The following is a 19869-nucleotide window of genomic DNA, read 5'->3' on the forward strand; positions in this document are numbered from 1 at the left end:
CTGCACAAATGAACAATGGACTATATGTCCTTGATCTTGAAATGCCTATTAATAACATTAATACAAAAGGGTGAAACCTAACGAGTTAAAACCAACTAGGTAAGAATATTAAAACTCTTCGATCAGATCGAAGTGGTGAATATTTAAGCCTAGAGTTTGATGACCATCTGAAAGAGTGTGGGATCCTATCCCAACTCACTCCTCTTGGAACATCCCAATGGAAGGGTGTATCTGAGAGAAGAAATCGAACCCTGTTGGACATGGTCCGATCCATGATGAGTCACACCAATTTTCCAAATTCCTTTCGAGGACATACACCATTGACATCAGCTCACACACTTAACCGTGTTCCATCCAAAAGGTTGAAAAGACACCATATGAGATATGGAGTGGTAAGAGACCACATATGTCTTACATGAAGATTTGGGGTTGCGAAGCTTATGTGAAACGACAAATTTCAACTAAGCTTGAGCCCAAATCTGACAAATGCTTATTTGTGGGGTATCCTAAAGAAACAAGAGGATATCACTTCTACAATCCTACTGAGGGAAAAGTGTTTGTCGCTCGAACTGGAGTTTTCCTGGAGAGGGATTTTATGTCCAAAGGAACCAGTGGGGGGAAAGTAGAGCTTGAAGAAATTCAAGAATCACAAAGCATCGATACACCTATGGAGGAATAAGAGCAGGAAACACAAGTAGTTGTGTAAGAGCAACCTGCTCAAGTAGAACAAGACCAGCGTAGGTCAGGAAGGATACGTCACCTACCTGAGATATATGGATATCTGATCAAGGTGATGTATTACTCATGGATCAAGATGAGCCTGTGACCTACTCATGGAATCTTCGCCTTGATGAAACAGTAAAATTGTATGGATTCATCAAAAACGAAGATGAGCCTTGTGTCTACAAGAAGGTTAGTGGGAGCATGATCATATTCCTGGTATTATATGTAGATGACATATTACTCATTGGAATCGATATCCCTACCCTGCAACAAGTAAAGTCTTGGTTGGGGAATTGCTTTTCTATGAAGGACCTGAGTGAAGCAGCCTATCAGAATCTATAGAGATAGATCATGAAATGCTTGGCCTAAGTCAGAGTACATAGACAAAGTGCTGAGACGCTTTAATATGAATGATTCCAATCTGGTTATGTGTTTTGCTTAAATGGTGGCACTGTGAGCTTGAAAAGTTCAACGCAAGATGCAGTTGCTGATTCTACAACTGAGGCCGAGTATATTGCTGCCTTAAGTGCAGCAAAGGAAGCTGTTTGGATCAATAAACTTGGCATAGTCCCTAGCATTATGGATCCCATTGGTCTTTATTATGATAACAATGGTGTTATCGCACAAGCTAAGGAGCCTAGATCTCACCAACGATCCAAACACATACTTAGACGTTGTGTGAAAATATGTAAAGTACCTACACTAGACAATATAGATGACCCACTAACAAAGCCTCTTGCGCAGCAGAAGCATGATGGCCATACTAGATCAATGGGCATACGGGGTATGTCTGATTGGCTCTAGTGCTAGTGGGAGATTGTTGGTGTAAGCCCTAGAGGCCAATACTTTTGGTACTTGTATCGAATTATTTATTAATAATAAAAGACATTTTCTTTATTATGGTTGATTAATAAAGTCCCTAGAATAGATAGTCCGTTTAATGTATTAAGTGTGACTTAATCATGAGAACACATTAAACATAAAGGCATTATTCTTAAAGTATCCGTAGTGGAGCTTTAATGTGAAGTGGGATAACATTAAAGCATTAAGACTATTATGTTTTTAGACTGATGATCACATCTCATGGATCATGGATAAAGAGTTATCAAGTCTTAAACATAGGTATGAATATTAGGAGTAATATTTATACCGGATTGACCCGCTATGAGAATACTATATAGAAAGTTATGCAAAGTGTCATAAGTTATTCTCATGGTGATAATAGTGTATACCACTCTTCGACCTGAAACCACTATGGATCCTAGATGTAGAGTTGAGTGCTTTATTACTGATCCAACGTTATCTGTAACTGGATGACCATAAAGACAGTTGATGAGTACTCCACGAAGCATGCTGAGGGACATGAGTGTCCTAGATGGAATTTGCCAATCCTGCGTAACAGGATAAATGTCTATGGGCCCAATATTGAATTGGACAAGGGTGACACGGTCTATACCTTGTGTTCAATATAGACATAAGGGCAAAGGGGTAATTATACACATAATTATTATCACAGGAGGTTTTGTCAGATCACATGACATTTTCGTGACTTGGGTAGCAGTGATGTGTTGCTAGATACCGCTCACTGTTTATTATGTTAAATGCGTGATTTAATATAATTGTCAACGCCGCGAAAACCTATAGGGTCACACACAAAGGACGGATTGATGAGAGATAGAGTAACTAAGGAACACCGTAAGATATGGTGCACTTAAGTGGGAGGCGAAATATGGTAAGGTACCAAATACTTAAGTGATTTTGGGCATATTATAAGATATGGGCCAAAATACACTTAAGTGGGCTTTTTAGCTTGAAGTCCACATAAGTGGTTCTATAAATAGAATCCCTTGGGTAGAAGCATTGACTCTCCAATCCACTCAGACAGAAATTCAAGTAGAGACTTGGAATTTTGTTTCCCTCTTTCTCTCACTCAAAGCCTTCATTCATAATAGCTAGCACCGCGATTGAAGGAATCCGTTCGTGTGGACTGAGTAGAGACGTTGTCATCGTTCAACGTTCGTGATCGCCCCGTGGATCTGTATCAAAGGTTTTGATCATTATCAGAGATCTGCACCAAAGGTTTGAATCGTCACAAGAGGTAACGATTCTATCACTGATCATGCCCATTCGTAAGGATCACTAAATGGAGAAAATTTTAAATTCCGCTGCGCCTTGGATGGCAATTCTCCTACACTTCAGGGGGTCGGAGTCCACCTACATTTTTGGTCTTTCGCCAAACTGGAGCCTTCCTTCTTTCAAAGCTTTTTGCACCAAAACCCTGAAAAGAACACATTAGTGAGTTTTGTGACCAAGGAAATTATGAAATTTACAGAATCCCCTTTTATTCTTTTGTTCTATGGGGATATTTTAAACTCTGAGGGACGATAATCTGACCATCTTTCACTAACAGATCAAAGATTTCGTCGCACTTAGACACGTCGAACGTATAGGTCTTAGTGTTAATGTAAGCCCTAGAGGCCAATACTTTTGGTACTTGTATCAAATTATTTATTAATAATAAAAGGCTTCTTTTTCTTTATTATATTTGTTTAATAAAGTCCCTAGAATCACTAGTTCGTTTAATGTATCAAGTGTGACTTAATCATGAGATCCCATTAAACATAAGGACATTATTCTTAATGTATCCTAGTCGAGATTTGTTGTGAAGTGGGATAAAATTAAAGTATTAAGACTATTATGTATATAGATTGATGATCATATCTCATAGATCATGGATAAGGAGTTATCAAGTATTAAACATAGGTATGAATATTAAGAGTAATATTTATACTAGATTGACCTGCTATGAGAATACTATATAAAATGTTATATAAAGTGTCATAAGTTATTCTCATGGCGATAATGGTGTATACCACCCTTCGACCTGAAACCACTATGGACCCTAGATGGAGAGTCGAGTGCCTTATTGCTGATCAAACATTGTCCGTAACTGGATGACCATAAAGACAGTTGATGGGTACTCCATGAAGCATGTTGAGGGACATGAGTGACCTAGATGAAATTTTCCCATCCTACGTAACATGATAAATGTCTAAGGGTCAAATGTTGAACCGGACAAAGGATGACACAGTCTATGCCTTGTGTTCAATATAGACATAAGGGCAAAAGGGTAATTGTACACATAAGTATTATCACAAAAGGATTTGTCAGATCACATGACATTTTCGTGTCTTGGGTAGCAGTGATATGTTGCTAGATACCAGTGATTTCTGATAAATAACCGCTAGTCTTCCAAATTTATATATTTTTGGTAACTTACAGGATCGACTAGATTGGTCCTAGGACATGTGTCTCAAGAACTATTATTACGGTGTTTTGACTCATGGTTAAGTTTGTTTCTGATTTGTGGACAACGAAAAGTGTTTTGACAACAATTCTGAACGAAACATATGACTTTATGAACAAAGTAAATGAGGATAACTTATAGTAAAAGGTTTTTAAAGATAACGAAAATACTCGTAAAAGATAAAGATAAATGACTCGAAGTAAATGCTTTAAGTTTTGAGAAAGTACTGAAATTGAAGACTTTGCGAGATGTAAATACAACAGTAAAAGTGATGATAAACTACTGAAAATAAGGGTAATTCGACAGAATAAAAGGCAGTGAATAACTTTAATTTAAATAATTGGTATGAAATAGATAACATGAACGAAACTTATGGTGTTCTTCATACATACATTTCAGCGTAAAACTCTTTTCTCTCGCTCTAGTACTTCGAGTGTATTTTGTGAATTTCTGTATATTTGTTTGAACACCCTTGAATCTAAAACTAAGACCCCTATTTATAGCAATTAGACCCTAACGGCCTTTACACATATGACTGCCATGTTCGCCATTCTCAAGCGTTGCATGTCTCAGATGTTTCCACGTGTTGGCATGACGAAACGACTTTGTTTAAATTTCAAATGCTTCCCGCTTGAAGCTTCGACTATGTGAACGCCTATGTCGAAGAGAGATCTGTGGAAATCCAAAAATCCTCTAAGCCTCAGGCTTCGACAACAAAGAATTGTTCACCCACGAAAAAGAATTAAACAGCTTCGACACAATCATCTTTTATTTATTCTCCAAAACGTAACACTTCTAAAGAACTTCAGCTATCTGTCGAAATCTCCAGCTAACACTAAGGGCCCAATATTGAACCGGACAAAGGATGACACAGTCTATGCCTTGTGTTCAATATAGACATAAGGGCAAAGGGGTAATTGTACACATAAGTATTATCATAAAAGGATTTGTCAGATCACATGACATTTTCGTGTCTTGGGTAGCAGTGATATGTTGCTAGATACCACTCACTATTTATTATGTTAAATACATGATTTAATATAATTACCAATGTCGCGAGAACCTACAAGGTCACACACAAAAGGATGAATTAATGAGAGATAGAGTAAATAAGGAACACCGTAAGGTTCAACGCACTTAAGTGAATTGTAGAACATCGTAAGGTACGGTGCACTTAAGTAGAATACGAAATATGGTAAGGTACCACGCGATTAAGTGATTTTGGTATATCATAAGATATGAGCCATATACACTTAAGTGGGCTTTTTAGCTTGCAGCCCACACAAGTGGTTCTATAAATAGAACCCTTGTGCAGAAGCATTTTTGATGAAAATTTTGTTTCTCTCTCACTCAAAGCCTTCTTTCGTAGCAGCTAGCACTGAGATTGAAGGAATCCGTTCGTGTGGACTGAATAGAGGCGTTGTCACCATTCAACGTTCGTGATCACTCCTTAGATCTTCATGAAAGGTTTCAATCGCCACAAGAGGTAATGATTTCTATCACTGGTCATACCCATTCGTAAGGATTACTAAAGGAGAAAATTTTAAATTCCGCTGCATTGTGGATCGCTATTCTCCTTCACTTAGCTACATATTGTCAATTTTTTCGGGTTCGGCAGGGTTTTTCCCATTCAAGGGTTTTAAGACCTTACACGCATACGGAGGTCCCGACTTAAGTTCTGTCACGTTAACCTCGCTTATGTCGATTATATCTCCATCGTCGAAAGAACAACCTTCGACCGTGATATATGGCACTTTTCTTTCTTATGATATCGACCTGTCTTGGACTTCTCAGCTTTCAGGCGTTCGATATGTCAAACTCTGTTGTCCAATTGGGCCATATCTCTAAGATACTAAGTATCCAGCTTTTTCCTTATAGAATAATCCAAACCCCTAACCGCCATCTCGACTAATTTATGCTCAGGGACTTGAGTAAAACATCGCGCTTTAAACAGTCTAAGCCTGTTTAGGTACTGATCAACTGACTCAGCAACCTTCCACTTAACGCTAGCTAGTCCTTTGAGGCTAATCTTTGATTGCCCCATGTAAAATTATTCATATAACAATCTTTCCAACTGTGTCCATATTTGGATCGACTGTGAAGGTAGCGTTGTGAACCACATAAATGCGTTTTTTGTAAGAGAACTTGGGAAGTATTTTAAATTCAAATCCTCATTGTTCGCTATGTCACCAGCCTCGGTCTGGTACCTGGCCACGTGTTCGACAGTGGACTCCTCAGTATCCCCAGCGAACTTGGTAAATTTTGGGACTTTCCACCCCCTAGGCAATTCTGTCTGTAAGATAAAATCTGGAAAAAATGAAGAGTAAGTCGGCCGCTGTAGGCAGGGACTTATTCCGTTTCGTACTATGATCCGTTCGACGACAACTTCTAGGTTTTGTTCCCCCACGACTGCTTCGTGTCGAACTTGTCTAACCACTTGGTCAGGATCCTGGTTACGGTTAACCATTACCACGGGGGGCCTCCATGCCACCCCTGGGATCTGTTCAAATTCCTGATATTCTTGTTCGACGATATCGTCCGTCATTTCCTCTTGTCGAGCCGATGTTTCCGGTCGAGGATGAGGCGTAGGGTTTCGACGGACCAGAGCCCTTGGGACTCCCCAAAAGTCCCATATCCTTGTCATTTGGATTGCCAATTGCTGGTAACTCTGCGTTGAATCTTGGATCAAAGGCCTCAATATGGTACCCATTTGCTGAGTTAACATGTGTACCATTTCATGATTACACTCGTCCATCTGTTGTCTTATAACGATGACAGAACTTGACGTAAAAGTTGGGACTGACTGAGACGTCAGGCCGAAACCTAGGGGTCGACCAAATGGGGTTGCCAAAGGTCCAAACCCCTGGTAACAGGGGAATGTCGATGATGAGGTGTCGATGTAAGTCGAACCGAGATTATGCATACTTGTCATAAACTCAGTCGACATTCATAATGTTCGGTGCATAAGGACCATGAAACTGGGCATATGTTGCCCAACAGTTCCCATGGTTGTTGGTGTCAGCATTTGTGGCTGATACAATATCATAATTGTCCCTACAAATGCTATCGAAATCGTTGATGCCACGCTAGAGCTGACATCGACCACTTGGGATGTCGCCGTGTCTCCTGCCAAAGACATTTCTTCGTGTGGTCTAGGAGACGTAATTTTGCCACTGTGCAATTGCATACACCTAACACTGTCGGGGTCCCACTGGGCGTGCCAATTTTTTGTTTCGTCAATAATCTCTAGCCGTCCTATGAGAGGGTTACTTGCAGGACCGACTACAAAGTTCTAGACTTAGTGTTTGAGCGTTTGGTGTTTTGGTAAGCAATATCTTTAAAAAGTTAAAAAGGTATAAATGTAACTCTTTATGAGTTAGAGATGTAGTAAAAAGTATGACAAACGGGAATGTATTAAAAGTAAAGCAAGAAAGTAAAGGTAAATTTGGCAAGATTAAATGACTTATGAATGTAAGTGGAGGCAAATGTACATTTTTGTAGGGAGATGACTCTTTTCTCGTAAACGCTTTGGTACTTCAAGTTTACTCTTACTCCAAATGCTAAAAATACCACCCCTAAAATCATCCCTAACACTTGTTTAAATACTAATAAAAAGTAACCGTTTGGGGGTTACGAACATATCTTATGATGACACGTGTCAATCCACTTCCCCCATGTCTGTAGATAACTACCCACGTTCTTTGATTGTCCATGATCGCCCTCGCCATTCAGGCATTTCGACTTCGACCAGGGACTCTAAATGTCGACCCATGGATTTATTCACCTTCATGTCGATGTTGTTCCGACGGGTTCCTTAGTCAAAATTATTTCCTTCTTTGGCCGAAATTGGTCAGCTAACAGCCACACATATTTGGAAGAGTATAGTTCCAAGTAGTATTTTCAGCGAGTTCTTTTCCTTTGATCTTCAGAACTGGATTAGACTCAACTTGAATTATCGTGGAAATGGAATCAAAAATTGGAGGAGTGTGTGAGCTATTGTGTGTCATGCAATTTGGATGTGGAGAAATAAAGAACAACATGATGAAGATTATGTGAGACCCAGTGAACCATCCTTTTATATCTTTCAAAGATAAAAGGATTATGAGCAAGCGAAAAAGTTGACAGTGCAAGTAATAAGGAGTGAAGTGAGAAGTAGGATCATTGATTGGAAGTCGCCCTCGGATAATATGGTAAAACTTAACTCAGATGGAGCAAGTAAAAAGTACAATATTATTGGTTGTGGGGGAATTATTCGAGATGCGAGAGGTAATTGAGTTGGTGGTTTTCCAAGCATTTGGAGAATTGTAGTGCAATGTTGATCATTGTTGAGGAGTTTTTGAAGAGCTTAAACTTACTAAGAGTTTAGGGTTGAGGAGAGTGAAGATTAATGTGGATTATGAGCTTGTGGTAAGAGTCATTAAGGACGAGGGATGTAGTAATACTAGTTATTTGATGTTGATTAGAGAAATCAAGAAGTTGATAACGGACCACAAAATTGTTACAACGACTCATACTTACATAGATGCTACCTTATGTGCTGATGCCTTAACTAATATAGAGTGTATCAACAAAACGAAGCTCCAACCGTTCTAACTAATTTGTTGGAATCTGATATGGGCGAATTTGTTTTAACTTTAAAAAAATAATTTTTTATTTATATTTTTGAAAATGGATTCTACAAAAATGTTTTTCAAAATATTACAAGTTTTTCTAATTTATTTTTTATAAATTAAAAGATTGAATTGTTCATTCTATAACATAAATATACATTATTTAAGATCAAAATATAGTCAAAATCACATTTTTTTTTCAAAAAGTTGTATCTCAAAAATGATTTTTTATGAAAAACTATTTAAAATATCTTCAAAATTATATGATTTTTTGAAATTTTGATATCCAAAAAAAGTTTCGATAAAATGATGAAATACCTAAAATAACATTTTAAGAATAACTATTTAAACCAAATTTTTATTTAAAACTTTTATGATTTTTTTTTTTAAATTTTACATTAAAATATGTAACATTATGAAAATCATTTAAAAAAAAAATCAAAACAAATGAGTCCTAAAACTAATGATATTACTTCTTTTCTTTTTCCTTGCCTTCGACTCACTATGTAATAAAAAAAGATAAACGCGTGTATTCCATTAAATTGTAATAATACTTTAAAATGATTTAGGGTCATGCTAACTTACATGTTAAATAAATCATAAATAAAAAAATCCTATTAAAAAATAATAAAATAATTAATTATAAATTTATATTAAATTCAATACACATTTCCAAAACTTATTTATTATATTTAGCTCTTAAAAGTTAGCATTATCCAATGATTTAATATGTTGGCAGTTTTTTACTCGACCATCATCTCAAATTTATTTACACCGAAGTCTATTAAACTTTTATCATTAATATTTAGAATATCTTTTCGCTGCATATCAACAAAATTTTATAATTTAAAGGAAAAAGTAATGAACTGGTCAAACAAAAAAAATAGAAAACCGAATGAAGGAAGAGAAGTTTGCATTTATTTATTTTAACCTCAATCCTAATCCAAATCCATTTTCTCTTTCTCCCTCACATCCCAAACATTCATTTTCTCTTCTAGGGTTTCTTCCCCGCTCCAAAATTCCATTCCCAATCTCTCGAAATCTGGTCACGTTCGTAGAGGCACACTTCTTCTAGGGTTTCTCAATCGCAATGCCGCTTCCGACGAAACCAATGAAGCCACTACATGAAACCGGCAGAGACTCCGAGGAATCGGCGACTCCTTCCAATAACCTATGGGTTGGAAATCTAACGCCGGATGTTTCCGATTCCGATCTGATGAACCTTTTCGCTCAATACGGCGCACTCGATAGCGTCACCTCTTATTCCGCTCGCAGTTACGCTTTCGTCTTCTTCAAACGCGTTGAAGATGCAAAAGCCGCTAAAAACGCGCTTCAAGGATTCCATTTTCGCGGCAATTCATTGAAAATTGAGTTTGCTAGACCGGTTCGTTCTCACTTTTGCGCTCTCTTAAATTTCACTTTCCCTTCGGATTCATGTATTATTAATGTTTATTCTAATCTAATCTTCTTGTTTTTTCTCAACAATTCGATTATTCTTTTTACAATACGATTCAGTGTTTTCGTGTATTTTTTCCTTCAATTTTCATCGTTGCCTGCGTAATTGCTCGGCGTGCACTCTCAGTGCTCAAACCGAATCCATAGTTTTTTCGATTTTCGTATTTTTCTCAATACACGTCAAATTCAACGATGAAACCCTGAGAATCACGTTTTGCGCCAAAAAATTAGGGTATGTTTCGATTGCCGTTCGTTAATCATGATTGGATTTAGATCTAATAGGGCACGCCTTTCTCAATTTTACTTGATACAATTTCAGACTCAAATTCATGTTCATATGCAAATATAAAAATTAATGTGTTGGATTAATTTAAAATCGAAGGAACAATTACAATATCGAAGAACTTTTCAATTTAGGTGCGATTATTTGATTATCGAATTCGGATTGGTACACAGTTTGTTGGCTTAACCGGTGGTAATTTAGCAATCTAAATCCTATTCTATTGTTTAATTACATTTATGGATATAAATGAATATAAATATATAAATCTTTATATATTATTATATCCCTCACATCTCAAAGGGATTTTGAAAGCTTGTTTTGTGATTGGTTTATTACGCGTTGTTTCTTCAAACGAAGAAGTAAAATGTTTTATGAAGATGAGAACTTACTCCACCCGAAGTTTTTAGCATTTCGTGTATGTGTAACTGATGAATTCAATTCACTCGTTGAAAATTGTCATTGTGTCGAAAGTTGTGACAATTCGTAGTGCAGAATCTGTCATTGCGATAAAAGTTGTCATCACGTTGAAAGTTGTCGAAAGTTGTAACCATTCGTAGAGCAGAATTCGAAACCCATCAATTGAACATTTTGTTTGTGAATCTTGACGATTCAAAATATCCTCAACGCAGTAATTCTCTACGGGATTAGTATTTGAACACCCTTCAGATTTCACATAAATTCAGAAATAAGTGCAGGGGATGTAAATTATCATTAGCATAAAACGTTAAACAACTACAAACAGTGTTTAATGCCAAATTACCTAGCCTTGTTTTTCGTTTTTCTCCCTAATACTAATCAATTTAATCTACCAAAAATATCTATCGCCGGATTCAACTTTGTGCAAAACCAATTAAAAAAAGTTGTATGTATTTTTTGAAAGAAATTTGTAGATTTAGAGAACATAATTCAGATCATCTGAAATGATGCATTCTGGGTCTGAAATTGCTGTAAATAAGGCTTAATTAGAAAAGCACACATTTAATCTGACGTGAAGGATAATTCATCTATATATTCTAAATTTTCCCGTCTAACTACAGCTGGTTTCACCTTTTTATCTTTTCACACGTGCCAGACTAATTTCCAGAGATCATGCGTTACTGGGCAAATCCAAACAGTACCTACCGTCAAAACAATCTTATTCCCTCAAACACTACAAGTTGAATGTAAAAAAAGTAAAACACAAATAAAAATAACACTGATGGTATTGATCCATGAACAACAATCAAGCTTAAGTATCCATGAAATGTGCTCATATACAGTAATACCAAATCTAATTAGCAACCTGGCATTTAATTATAACAAGCACCGTTTTTTTTTTAAAGTCCTGCTGTTCTATTAAATAGTTTTAAGTAGAAGGTGCTTTAAATTTCCGAAGGATTTGATGAAGATATAATTTCATTTATGGGATTTATTTGTGGAGCTGCAAATACGTTATATCTTCTTATTACCTGATAACCAGTAAAAGAAAACACAATTGTATATTAATATTATTATAGTAGAAGTTATAGTAGAAATAGTATTGGACAGTCAGTCATACACTCAAGGGATTCTAGTTCTCAAGGTTGTTGCTGATTGTTTTCAGTTTTGGCAACAAAAAAAGTTTAGATTGTAATTAGGATCTTTGACTTCCAACAGAGTATTAATGTATTCCCAAGGCTTAGGTCCGTTGGGCCCGCTGTGGAACTAATCCTCAAATCGGCAGTAAGACAACTGATTTCTTTTTTACCAGGGCCGCTGTACTACCTTTCAAATGAGTGACTCCAGGAATCAATTAACCCTAGTTCTTTTCTTGTGAGAGAGTCAAGTTGCAAACTCTCCCAACATTCTGTTGGCTTTAGATATTTTAATCTCTGCAGGGACAGTACTTTGTGCTAGAATCTCTGCAGGGACAGTACTTTGTGCTATTCTGTTCCATTCTGCATTATTGTCTCTCCCAACCCTAGTTCTATTCTATTACTTTTCAAATCTCTGCAGGGACAGTACTTTGTGCTAGAACTGGACCTTATATATTTCAATTCTTTTCCATAAATGTAGCCACATAATTTCCTTAACTATGTATGTAATATGTATAGCCTTTTTGCACTAGGTGGAGTTGACCATCTGGATCAATGATGCCACAGTGTCCCTTTTCTACCCATTTTTATTTATTTATTCTTGGCCACCTCAGGATATGAATTTCTTTTCAACAATTTGACTGTTTTAAGAAGTGATGGCTGCCTTTGAATATCTTGAAGCAAATTTATAATGTTCCTTTAGTAGTAACTTATTGTTTTGATTGTAACTTGTTTGTTTCTCTTTAGAAATATCTGAGTGTGTTTACCCAAAAATGCTGTTATTTCCAGGCAAAGCCATGTAAACAGCTTTGGGTGGGTGGCATTAACCCAGCTGTTACAAAGGAAGACTTAGAAGCCGATTTCCGTAAATTTGGTAAAATTGAGGATTACAAGTTCCTCAGAGACAAAAATACTGCATGTGTTGAATTTTTCAATCTGGACGATGCTATTCAGGCAATGAAAATCATGAATGGAAAACGTATTGGTGGGGAAAATATTCGTGTTGACTTCCTCCGTTCAAATTCTACAAGAAAAGTAAGTCTGTACCCTAGAATGCTGATTTTGTTTCGTGTTCTTCAAATTCCTTCATGTTAATTAGTTACTTATTGTCATACGCACATCCTAATATCTCATGGTAGGATGGGATCTATAATTTCAATCAGGTTAATGGGGTGTGGTTCTTTGAAATCAGCTTATACTGGAATGTTAAGGGATCTATAATTCATATATAAGGGAACTACCTTTTTGTGAAGCTTTTTGCATTTTAAAATTGACTTTGGTTGCTTGTATTGAAAGGTTTCTCTTATTTGGTCAGTAGCGTTTTGGATGTATTATATTAGTTTCATTCGAATTGCTTTTTCATTGATGTTAAGGGATCTATAATTCATATATAAGGGAACTACCTTTTTGTGAAGCTTTTTACATTTTAAAATTGACTTTGGTTGCTTGTATTGTAAGGTTTCTCTTATTTGGTCAGTAGCGTTTTGGATGTATTATATTAGTTTCATTCCAATTGCTTTTTCATTGATGTTTTTTAGAAATTGGTGGATTCCATGTTAGCTACTGTTTCGGAATATAGAAAAAAATGATGTTCATTGAGAGAAACCTCTAGTACATCCGGGCATTGGAGAGACCTGGAACTTTCCCTCCCTAATTTTTATGCCAGTACTGAAGACAAGCCTCTCTAGTCTTCCCTCCCTAATATTTGTAACCTATTATATTCTCTCACTAGTGTGACTATTCCACTAACCAAGAGGGGTTGCCTAACATTTTTTTGTTTCTTTGCTAGTAATATTTCTTATGTCTAATATTTTCTGTAGGATCAATTGCTTGATCATGGGCAATTCCAAGGAAAAAGCTTAGGGCCTACTGATTTCTATTCTGGACAAAAAAGGCCACTGGTGAGAATGCTGTGCTATGTGCATCTAATTGGATGTGATTTGTGCATTATTCCTGTTCATCTATTTGTCATTTGTCATTGCCTTGTTTGATTAATGTGTTGCCATTTGAAAAACCATACACTGTTAAGACTTGCATGCACCTACTTGTATAATGGCTGATGTTTTGTTTATAATGGTATCTTGAATTTTATTAGTTTTACTTATAAAACATTGTTCTCGTGTCAATAGAATTCACAACCTCAAACGGGGAGGAAGGGTGATGGTCAACCCAGTAATATTTTGTGGATTGGTTATCCTCCCAATGTTCAGATTGATGAGCAAATGCTACACAATGCCATGATTCTATTTGGTGAAATTGAGAGAATCAGGAGTTTTCCTTCAAGGCATTATTCATTTGTTGAATTTAGAAGTGTTGATGAAGCCCGACGTGCAAAAGAGGGCCTCCAAGGACGCCTTTTTAATGATCCTCGCATAACAATCAATTATTCAAACGGTGACCAGGTACACGGCAAAGATTACCCTGGCTTCTATCCTGGTAGTAAAGGGCCACGACCTGATTTATTCCTAAATGAGCATCCACATCGACCGTTACAAATGGATTTATTTGGTCATAATCGTCCTATGATTCCAAATAATTTTCCTGGACAGTTGTCAACTGGCGGTATTGTTGGTCCAAACATGCCAATGCGGCCTTTTGGTCCACAAGTTGGTCCAGAATCTGTTTTTTCTGGCCCTGATTTTAACGAGAGCAGTACATTACACCAATTTCAGGATAGTAGCTTGACAAATAAGATGGGTCCAAACTGGAAAAGGCCATCTCCTCCTGCACCAGGGTTGCTTTCTTCTCCTGCAACGGGTGCTAGGCTTCCTGTAAGATCAGCTTCTGGTGCATGGGATGTACTTGACGTAAACAACATTTCAAGAGATTCTAAGCGGTCTAGGATAGATGCTACATTACCTAATGATGATGCTCCATATGGTGACATTCATGGAAGGGGTATTCTTGGTCCAGGAAGCACAAGGATAACAGGTGGAGTCCATCCTTCTGTCCAACCTGGTGATATGGATCATATATGGCGTGGACTTATTGCAAAAGGAGGATCTCCTGTTTGTCATGCTAGATGCATCCCTATAGGGAAAGGGATAGGGGCAGAGCTGTGAGTATATTTTTAATGGTTTTTTTATGTTCTAATTTAATTTGGTAAATATGAAAGAGGCCTTTTTCTTCCAATAAGTTTCTTTCTGCTGAATTCTTTTGCATTTTACGTCTCCATCTCCCTTATTGCTGGAAAACTCTCGTAACAAATGGTATTTCATTAGCGTATGATATATTTTCTTAGGGAAATATGTAGGTTTTATGAATTTTATTTGCCTGTGCTTCAAGCTAGATTTTCTAGTATAAATTTGTACATTGTATCATTAGGAAGAATGCTGTTCTTATTGCTCCTTACTTTTATTTTTAAAAAAGACTATTCATAACTTTATTTATTTTTGGTAAATAAGGTAACCAACAAGCTCTGTGTTTTCTCAAATATAAGCAATTGCCCCATAGTTCTTAGAAATGGTCCCATTTACTTTTTCCTTGAAAACTGTCTTGCCATAGCAGTCAAAAGGTATACCTGTCTTTAGGATCTTGTTTGGAGGCTGTATTGAAGTTTGTTTTATCCTTTTACTGCAGTCCGGAAGTTGTTGATTGCTCAGCTAGGACGGGATTGGATGTACTCGCAAAACACTATGCTGATGCAATTGACTTTGAGATTGTTTTCTTTCTGCCTGATAGCGAAGATGATTTTTCAGCGTACACTGAATTCTTACGCTACCTTGGTGCAAAAAACCGTGCTGGTGTTGCCAAATTTGGCAATACAACTTTGTTCTTGGTACCTCCTTCTGATTTCCTGACAAAAGTTTTGAAAGTCAATGGACCTGAACGTTTATATGGCGTCGTTCTCAAGTTTGCACCAGTCCCAAATGGTGTGCCCATGCACCACTCTTCACAAATGCCTACACCATCGCCAAATCAATATATGCAGCAGTTTCCTCCTTCACAGGCTGAATATGATATGAATCCTGCAAAGGATGATCAGGTTTTGCCCATGGACTACAACAGAATGTTGCATGAAGATTCTAAGCTTCCTGCTAAGCAAGTATATCCACCTATAGGTGGGCCTTCAGTTCAATCCGCAGCTCCAGATTATGCTCCAAATACTGCTTCTGGGTCTCAAGCTGGAGTCGCATTAACACCTGAGCTTATTGCGACTTTAGCTTCTTTTCTTCCAACAAATGCGCAATCATCTGCTACTAATGGTGCCAAGTCGGCTGTAGGCTCCTCAACTGTAAGGCCTCCATTTCCTCCTGTGGCTCCTAATGATGGAAACCAATCTCAATTATGGAAACAGGATCATCAAATTGCAGATCAATCCATTCATCCACCTCAGCAGTTTAGGAATATGTATAACAATCACAATACTCATTTTCAGCCTTATCCACCAGCATCAGCTCCTGGTCACACTTCCCAAGTGTTCTCTGGAAGTTCTCATACTCGAGACAATACTCTTAGCCAGCAACAGCAAGGAGTTGTTTCATCTAGACACATGTCAAATTTTGTGACACCTAGTCAAAGTGGACAGGTACCTGCATCCCCCCATTTCAGTCATCAGTATCAAGCTGAGGTTCCCCCCAATTCTCAGAAAGGATTTGGTGTGGTGCCGGGAAGTGATGCCTCTGTCTTATACAATTCTCAGGCTTTCCAACAACCTAGTAGTAAACCCCAGTCCTTCCAGCAGCCCAATAACTCTATTGCCTTATCTAGTCAAGCTAGCAGTACAAATCCTCAGCATCAACCTGTCATGCAATATACAGCAGACCAAACAAACTCTAATCCTCCCATTCAGCAACATCCCGCCTTTGGAGTTAGTCAAGGCACCCCAGATTTGGAGGCTGATAAGAACCAGAGATACCAGTCAACATTACAGTTTGCTGCCAATCTTCTACTCCAAATACAGCAGCAGCAAACACAAGGAGAACATGGGCCAGGAGTTCAACAATGATAATTTTTTTCTGTAAGTAACATCCCATAGTTAATTCTTTTGAACTAGTGATATCCTTTATATATCATCCCTGTTATTCACTCACCTAAGCCGAATCTTTTAACAAACAGAAATTCTGACCATATTTACATTCTTCTCCCAAATTCATTTTATGTCAGAAACACTTAACTGTATTACATGTGACTTTCGGGTTACATAACTTGATGCAACTGTTAGTGTAAATGATCTGCGGGCTCTAAACCTGCATCATGTAAACCATATACTTGAGTAGTATAAATTTCTTAAGTATAAGAATTTAGAGCCTTCAAAATTCATTTAAGCACTTGTAGACTAATACGTTTGATAGGAACTGTTGTCCAAAGTTGTGTGAGGAGAATTGAACAATGTACTTGGTCTGCATCTTTTCACATAATTTTACAAAAACTAATTTTGCTACAGTACTGTCCTTGGTTAAACTGTTTTAAACCTGACTGAGTTTCAAATTTCAAAACATTAACTCTGTACCAATCCCTATGGTTTTCACATAGATATAACCTACTATAGTTGTAGCAATTACTCTATTCAGTGTCATCTTATTTGTGATTAATTTAGATTTATTATGCTTTGAGTTTTATCATATGCTCTGTTCATTTTCTTTTTTGATATACGTCATATTGTCTCTTTGTTTATATTATTGCTCTAGTTTACCATCTTGGTTGAACATGCTCATAGATAACAATATTGTGTTTGTGACATAAACTCTCGGCATAGAGTCTTGAACACTGCTCTTATTTTACTGTGAGCTGTAATTTCCACTATGTAATGTGCTTCTGAAGACTATTTGAAGATAATTTGCTCAGGTTAAATTTGTATATTTAAGCCACCATTGTTTACTCAAATATAATGCCAACTGCAATTTATAGTGACTGTGAATCTAATCCTAATGAATTTTCCAACACGTTTGAGCGATTTTTTCCAACTTAAAGTCCCAAGCGCACTCCAAAAATTTAAGGACATTTCTAAAACATTCACGTCGGTAGTCTCATTATTGATGTTGATACCTTCGGAATGTGCTAAATTAAACCTCTTAACTCCTAAATATAAAGGGCAACTTAAGTTAACAGACCATGTGTTTTATAAAACTTATTGATTAAGCTTTCCCTGCGAAAATTAACAGAACCAGTTTCAATAGATTTTACAAAACTTGAAAAATAAGAGTGTATCAGATTGTATAATAATAAACTGATAAGTAAAATCGAAATTGCTCCTCATGTTTGCATCCTGTTCAGTCTTTAGTGCAGTTGATGTTCGTTCTTAATGGTCGTTCTGAATGCGTAAACCCCATGTCTCTAAACCCTGTCTCCAAACGCACCCTTAAAATTCTCAAATCAGATGACAGAGATAAATATTGAATCTGCTACGACGTCTCATTGTTTTTAGGAAACTATTTTTGGACTCAGATTCTTTCTGGCAACCAGGTTTCACTATGTTCTATTTGGCTGTTTGCACATTTGAATAATTCTAAATCTAAAGAGGCGCATAAGAAATACGCCTGCTTATAAAATCTGGTATATTAGCTCAAGTGACTTGATTTGTATCATTTTGGAGAATTTAAACTTAAGTTTTGAAAGAAAAGTAAACATAGCTTTAGATGAACTCCGAATTACTAATATCTGTTTTCATGGGAACCAAAAAGTAAACGAAACAAATCTGGTTCAATTCCGTGTATATACAAATCAATTTGTTAAATCTGGGCTTTGTATCAAATTTGCTATTGAGTTTGTAGCACTGGGATGTGATTTAAGAATTCTTAGTAGTTTTCGTCAAAAAATAATAAAGTCAATTATCAATGGTTCTACGCATTTCAACATAACTATCTAGTCAATAATTTTTGCCTACATTATAAAATAGTTTCTGCGTAATAACGAGATTTCTTTTTTAACTATTGTTGACAGGTTTGCAAAAAAAAAAATTCGTTTACTATTTTGTACGCCAAATGAATGGACGCGTAGGCTCTGTGGTCAGAGAGACGCCTGTACGCTAGGGGACAAAAGGGACGAACAACTATTGACGAATTCGGCTGGGAATTCTAAAATCTTACTCTCTTCGTTCTCTAACCATTTTTGATTTTTAAGTTCATAAATGATGTATAAAAGTTAAATTTTTTTAATAGTACCAATCTGTCAGTTGGAAGTTGATTTATTTATTTATTTTTGTTTCTGTTCAATCACATTACATTTTTCCATCTCAATTGGAAACCGATTGCGATTCTCTCTAGTTACTTTGTCCTTTCCTTGTAACTGTTAAAATTGGAACGAACCATCAAATTAATCTTTGAATTATTACTTTCACTCCAAATTTTGTAAATATGACATTGTTTCTAAACTATATATAATTCATTAATTTATTATTTCTCTTATTGTCAGATAGTAATTAAGTGAGCAATTTTCGTCTTATTCTTTTTTGGCCTCTCTTTCTATTGCACACAATTGAGATATCACCTCATTTAGGTTCCATGATTTGAACTTCATCACATTCGACATAGAAATGTAAACTCGTTTAGGTTCCAAGATTTGAAGCTCATCACATTCAACATAGAAATGTAGTTAATTTGTGCAGAAAAGTTGGGAGCTGAGATAATTGTAGAGAATAACAATATTATATGCAAATAAAATACAAAAACACTATTTTGACACTAAAATGTTATAATGTATATGACTCTGTTCACAAATGTGTAATTTATAATTTTGATTTTCAACATTTTTATATTTTCTTCTTCGGAAACAACTTTGGTTATAATAGTATATACAAATTTGGTTAATACTATATTTGTAGTCTGGTTAATATGTGTCTTGACAAAAATAAATAATTTTAATTGGATAAACAAAATTAATTAATTAAATATAATAAGTTGATTAATATAGTTTATAATTTGGTTAATAAGTGTCTGACATCAAAAAATAAATAAGGTTGGTTAATGCGTCAAAATAATATATATATATATATATATA

At 36.3% G+C, this 19869-nt stretch overlaps 1 protein-coding gene across 1 annotated transcript; it reads left to right on the forward strand.

Annotated features, from left to right (window-relative positions):
* Nucleotides 1–9510: 9510 nt before the first annotated feature.
* On the forward strand, nucleotides 9511–19209 carry LOC127100545 (flowering time control protein FPA). The gene is made up of 6 exons (XM_051037763.1): nucleotides 9511–10024; nucleotides 12721–12966; nucleotides 13752–13832; nucleotides 14061–14989; nucleotides 15511–16891; nucleotides 18814–19209. Exons 1-5 carry the CDS (start codon nucleotides 9731–9733, stop codon nucleotides 16877–16879), a joined length of 2919 nt encoding a protein of 972 aa, XP_050893720.1. The 5' UTR covers nucleotides 9511–9730; the 3' UTR covers nucleotides 16880–16891; nucleotides 18814–19209.
* The last annotated feature ends 660 nt before the right edge of the window (nucleotides 19210–19869 follow it).

This window comes from Lathyrus oleraceus, chromosome 7 (genome assembly GCF_024323335.1).
Source record: "Lathyrus oleraceus cultivar Zhongwan6 chromosome 7, CAAS_Psat_ZW6_1.0, whole genome shotgun sequence".
NCBI lineage: Eukaryota > Viridiplantae > Streptophyta > Magnoliopsida > Fabales > Fabaceae > Lathyrus > Lathyrus oleraceus.